We start from the raw sequence: 6,211 nt of genomic DNA, 5'->3' as shown, positions 1-6,211 counted from the left end.
AAAACAAAACAAAATGTTAAGTTTGGCTTTCAGCAGATATCCAGGTCACTGCAATGGCCTTTAGAAATATTAAAATCTTAAATATCAATGAACACTCCAAGTCTTCCTTAAACATAATATGACAAGTTTCACAGTCGACTACTCTTGAAGGCAAAATTGTGTCAGATCTCACAATCTTGACATTTTGTAGTGTTTATAACTTAAAAGATCTATGAAACATTCCCCCCAAACCTGTTGTAAACATCATCTTTACTTCAAAACTGTATGTGCCAGGAAGAGAGAGAATACAGAGGTCTGTCAATTCTACATTGCATAGAAATAAGACTCTACTAAAAGCCTTTCATTAAAAAATGTAACAACTTTCTGCTTTAGTTTCCAAGAAGCCAGGAATGATCTCAAAATTGGAAGCCTTAGAACACAATGCCTCAAATTCTAGGGCATTCTTTTGATTTACACCCATTTTACATGAGTTGATTGTCCCACTTTAAGAATGGTCTGAGTATTGTGATTTTCTTCTTTTTTAAATAAATATATGAATTAAAAAATATTTAAATAATAGAAAAATAAACATCTTCCCAGTGTACCCAGCCACTCTCTTGTCATTCTCTCCCCCGTCGGTCCCCCTGCTCGCCCCTTCTTTTCTCTCTGATTGCAGGACAGGACTGGGTCTCTCAGGGTTTTTATTACAAGTCTCGATTCCGTGGAGACACTCTAGACTCAAGGGTGCGCTGCTACAGTCGGGACGGGCCAGTCGCGTTTACCGCCCGGGGGACACACGTGGCGCGGCCTCCCCCTGGCCGCGCGTGGACACGATGGCGCGTCCCCACCCCTCCATGCGCCCCTCCTGCTTCCTGCCCTACAAGTAGCCTGAGCCGGGCAACTCTGGCCAGAAGTCCTCCCGGCCTCGCGCAGAGCTAACCTCTTTTCTCCCGGGGACCGCCGGCTGCGGAAGAGCTCGGAGCTCCGGCGCGGACCCCAGCGGCGCGCGCGCCCTCAGCGCCCAGGCCGCGCCCGGCGCCGGCTCACCGCGACTGTCTCGCCCTAGGTGCCCGCGCCCGTGGGGAGCAGCTGCCGCAGGTGGCGTCCGGGGCGTGGTCAATGAGGCGAAGCCTGAGAAAGATGCTGCGCCCCGGGGAGAAGAAGGAGCCCCGGGACTTCGTCTGCCTGGGCGTGGAGGACCACAAGGACAACAGCAATGACTTCAAGGTACCCGGGCGGGCGCGTCACAAGTCCGGGCGCGGGTCGGCTCTTCCTAACTTTACCCTCCTCGACTCGAAGTTTCCTAGCGGGCAGCCCCGGGATGGGAGGACCCGGCCAGGTGAGGGCTGTCTGCTTCGGGGTGTGCGTGCCGTCCAGTATGGACCTCGGGAAGTGGGGAGCTCGGGGAGTCGGGTTCTTAAAAGGCGCCCGCCGGTTGGTGCCGGCTTTATCCTTCCTGTTTGCTTGTTTGTTCACCCTGCTTTTGCTTGTGGGGGGCAGCTGTAGCGTGGGGAGACCTACTCCTAAAGTACTGCTAGCATTTGGCCGCAACTGCCAGGTTCCAAAATCGGAACCAGTTTTGGAGTGCGTGCTGTTCTTTTTATAGATTTTATTTAGAACGAAACAGCTAGATGGCTGAATCTGGCGGTCGGAGAGCTAGCTACTCAAGAGTTTGGGGTTCAGAAGCACGCTTGTCTCGCGGAGGGAAAGGGAAGCAGAACCTAACAGTGTGGTGTTGCAGGGATTGGGAGGACGGCCCCCTCCAGGGGCTGGGGCAGTCAGGGCAGTCAGTCGGAAGGGACTTTGAGGGAGGAGACCCTTCGAAGCTAGGTAGGTGGTCTTCCGGGGTTCCAAGGCCTAGGACGGTGGGCTTCTGTTTCTTTTGCGGATTCCAAAGTCGCTCTGACCAAAAGGCTGAACCAGCTCAGGTTGCTGGCTGATGGCGCTGAGGGCGGAGGCTGTCGGATGCTCAGAAAACTCATCCCTGGATGCCTCACGTTGTCAGTAGGAGGAAGCACCTCTTTTTAAACGTTAAAAGAATTAAAAGCTCTATCCAACGCCACCACAAATCTCTTTGCATGGTGAAACCATTTACACTTTGATTTGCTCATGGAATATATTTTAGAATACTTTCAAAATCAGCTGCTGGAGATGTATCTCATTCTTCTTAGCAGCTTTATAATATTCCCTTGTATGAATGTGTCATGCTTTACCAGACCAGCATGTGTGTGTTTGTTTTGTTTTGCTATTACACACGTGATTGAGTGTCTCTGGGTGTAGATATGGCTTCCTCTGTCTACAGTACCTTAATGAGTATGTTAAAGGCCCAGTAGGATCGAAAGTCACCTATGGGCTTAATTTTGGTAGAAATCACCAAGTTGCCCTCTAAATAGGATAAGTGAATAGACAGTATGTTTAATCCTGGTTGTGAGTCAGGCATGCATAGAAAATTACGTAAAACCACAAACCAGGCCTCCAAGGTGCATCCAGATTAAATCCAGATTAAATACTTTTCCTCCTCTTTAATATTAGTATAATAACGATCGTCTTTTAGCTTAATACAAAGAAATGAAGTTATAAGTGAAGGTCAAACACTAGGATAGCGTCTTTGGAATTAACATTAAGGGACTGGAAAAATTTTTTTAATTTTGAAAATCACACCGAAGGTACTTTCTTTACTTATCAATGTGGTCTGTGTTTTCTAGAGATAATTAGTGAAGGAATTCTGCAATACAGTGTCTCAAACTTACTTTCTTTGTGTTTTAATTTGTCTTTGTTTAGTTTTCTTGCCTAAATCCAGCAGAAGCATTTATGTTATCTAAGGCTTTGAAAACCACAGTCAAGCTTGTACATTGAGGGATTTATATATTTTATTTTGTTCAGTTCAGTCGCTCAGTCGTCTCCGACTCTTTGCTACCCCATGAATCGCAGCACGCCAGGCCTCCCTATCCATCACCAGCTCCCGGAGTTCACTAAAACTCATGTCCATTGAGTAGGTGATGCCATCCAGCCATCTCATCCTCTGTCGTCCCCTTCTCCTCCTGCCCCCATCCCTCCGAGCATCAGGGTCTTTTCCAATGAGTCAACTCCGCATGAGATGGCCAAAGTATTGGAGCTTCAGCTTCAGCATCAGTCCTTCCAATGAACACCCAGGACTGATCTCCTTTAGGATGGACTGATTGGATCTCCTTGCAGTCCAAGGGACTCTCAAGAGTCTTCTCCAACACCACAGTTCAAAAGCATCAATTCTTCGGCGCTCAGCTTCCTTCACAGTCCAACTCTCACATCCATGCATGACTACTGGAAAAACCATAGCCTTGACTAGATGGACTTTTGTTGGCAAACTAATGTCTCTGCTTTTCAATATGCTATCTAGGTTGGTCATAACTTTCTTCCAAGGAGTAAGCGTCTTTTAATTTCATGGCTGCAATCACCATCTGCAGTGATTTTGGAGCCCCCAAAAATAAAGTCTGACACTGTTTCTACTGTTTCCCCATCTATTTCCCATGAAGTGATGGGGCCAGATGCCATGATCTTCATTTTCTGAATGTTGAGCTTTAAGCCAACTTTTTCACTCTCCTCTTTCATTTTCATCAAGAGGCTTTTGAGTTCCTCTTCACTTTCTGCCATAAGGGTGGTGTCATCTGCATATCTCAGGTTATTGATATTTGTCCCAGCAATCTTGCTTCCAGCTTGTGCTTCTTCCAGCCCAGCATTTCTCATGATGTACTCTGCATATAAGTTAAATAAGCAGGGTGACAATATACAGCCTTGACGTACTCCTTTTCCTATTTGGAACCAGTCTGTTGTTCCATGTCCAGTTCTAACTGTTGCTTCCTGACCTGCAAACAGGTTTCTCAAGAGGCAGGTTAGGTGGTCTGGTATTCCCATCTCTTTCAGAATTGTCCACAGTTTATTGTGATCCACACAGTCAAAGGCTTTGGCATAGTCAATAAAGCAGAAATAGATGCTTTTCTGGAACTCTCTTGCTTTCTCGATGATCCAGTGGATGTTGGCAATTTGATTTCTGGTTCCTCTGCCTTTTCTAAAACCAGCTTGAACATCTGGAAGTTCACGGTTTACATATTGTTAAAGCCTGACTTGGAGAATTTTGAGCATTACTTTGCTAGCGTGTGAGATGAGTGCAATTGTGCGATAGTTTGAGCATTCTTTGGCATTGCCTTTTTTTGGGATTGGACTTTAAATCATCCTGTAGAAATCTCAGCAGTGAGACTAATTACAAACGAATACATGTAGCACTCTGGAGAGTTCTTAACTCTAAGGATTTCCTCATTAAGAAGACATGGTGTACAATATTTTCTCCAGCATGCACACATAATATCTCAGGAATCCTGACAAAATCGAAGTATGGTAGAAAACTTACAAGAGCAGAAATGTGGAATATGAATCATCTGACTGATGGTTTTAATCTTTTCCAATGACTTTCTTTCAAGGGAGTTAATACTTCAGCATTTGGCCTTAATTTCTAATTGATATGGGCTTCCCTGGTGGCTCAGACGGTAATGAATCCACCTGCAATGCAGGAGACCTGACTTCAATCCTTGAGTCGGGAAGATCCCCTGGAGGAGGAAATGGCTAACTACTCGGTATTCTTGCCTGGAGAATTCCATGGACAGAGGAGCCTGGCAGGCTACAGTTCATTGGGGGATTGCATAGAGTTGGGCACAACTGAGTGACTAACACTTACCTTACTTACTTACTTCTCATAGTTATAATCTCCCATTTGTTAAAATTCCTCATTGTAATAATTTCCTTCCTTTTTGCCCCGTACTGCGTATATATATTTCATTAAAACAACCTAAAACAGGTGTATTTGATACCTCCAGTTTAAAGGACTCAGAAATAGCTTCTTTAAACCTAATAGGAGAACTAAGCAATCAATCCTAAAGGAAATCAACCCTGAATATTCATTGGAATATTGAATAATCATTGATGCTGAAGCTGAAGCTCCAATACTCTGGCCACCTGATGTGAAGAGCCAACTCATTGGAAAAGATCCTGATGCTGGGAAAGATTGAGGGCAGGAGAAGAAGGGGGAGGCAGAGGATAAAATGGTTAAGTGCGTGTCACCTACTCAATGGACATGAATTTGAGCAAACTCTGAGATACTGTGAAGGACAGGGAAGCCTGGCCTGCTGTAGGCCACGGGGGTCACAAAGAGTCAGACACAACTTAGCGACTGAATGACAACAAACGTGATCTAGTCTGTTACATTCTGTATCTAGTCATAGAGTTCAGAATCTGAAAGAATCTGAAGTGGCCCTGTGGCAGTAGAAAACTATATTGACTGAATATGTAATAACTTGTCCAGATGACATCCTTGACTTTCAGTACTTTCTTTAAAGAAATCTCTTCGAAGCTTAGGTAACATGCCGTGAACTAAATTCACACAGCACATCTGATGAGCTTGTATAAAATATTTAGATGCTTTGTTATCATTGTGAACTCAGCAGTACCTCATGAGCCTCTGAACCCAGGCCTGGCTGTCAAAGAGTGTGTAATTGGGTTTGTGTTGACTGCACATCACTGAGTAGACCTGTGAATTGCTCTTTTTGACACTGTGGGGGTAAATGAGAGAATTCCTTTATTATTACTGGAAGAACATATCAATTTCAAGTGCTATAATACTTCCTAATGGAGTCAGGTAAACACTTCCTTTGATGGGGTGAGACATTGAAAAAGAGCCTACTTCTGTGAAGAGCTCATTTAAAATTTTTTACTGAATATGTGTAAATTTGGAAATTTCATACCTTGTGAGAATGAATCAAAAGTAGAATATCAACACTTTGAAATTTCACAAGGAAGAGATATACTGTCGTCCATGATAAGTCATCTTTAGTGCAGTTATAATAAAGAATATAAAGAGCATGAAGAAAACAAACCTTAGAGAAAATTTACATCTTCTAGAAAGTTCTTGCTCCTCCCCTGACATCAGTGGACATTAATGTCTGTTTGGAATCATACTTTTCCAGGCCAGTGACAACTGCCAACTATGCCCAAAACTTATGGAACTTGTCCTGCAAAGTTTGTTCTTATGATCTGGAGACTTTATCACACAGTTTCTCTATCACAACTTCAGTCTCCACTGTATGTTGGATTTTTGGCATTCATCAGTCAGACAAAATCTGCATTCCATGTACCTTCCGTTCAAATTCTAACTTCGTTCCTTACTATGTGCCTTTGGGCAAACAATGTAACCTCTCAGTGTCTT

The 6,211-nt window shown here is 44.2% G+C and overlaps 1 protein-coding gene across 1 annotated transcript in view; it reads left to right on the top strand.

Annotated features, from left to right (window-relative positions):
* Positions 1-1,098: 1,098 nt before the first annotated feature.
* TRPA1 (transient receptor potential cation channel subfamily A member 1) overlaps positions 1,099-6,211 on the top strand; it is a 57,980-nt gene continuing 52,867 nt past the window's right edge. The window contains exon 1 of the mRNA XM_040262022.1: positions 1,099-1,206. Within this exon, the coding sequence (XP_040117956.1) occupies positions 1,099-1,206 (108 nt within the window). The remainder of the gene's footprint in view (positions 1,207-6,211) is intronic.

Source organism: Oryx dammah, unplaced genomic scaffold (assembly GCF_014754425.2).
Source record: "Oryx dammah isolate SB20612 unplaced genomic scaffold, SCBI_Odam_1.1 HiC_scaffold_19, whole genome shotgun sequence".
Lineage (NCBI taxonomy): Eukaryota > Metazoa > Chordata > Mammalia > Artiodactyla > Bovidae > Oryx > Oryx dammah.
The sequence above is the reverse complement of the archived record's forward strand: the minus strand, read 5'-3'. Positions and strand labels throughout refer to the sequence as shown.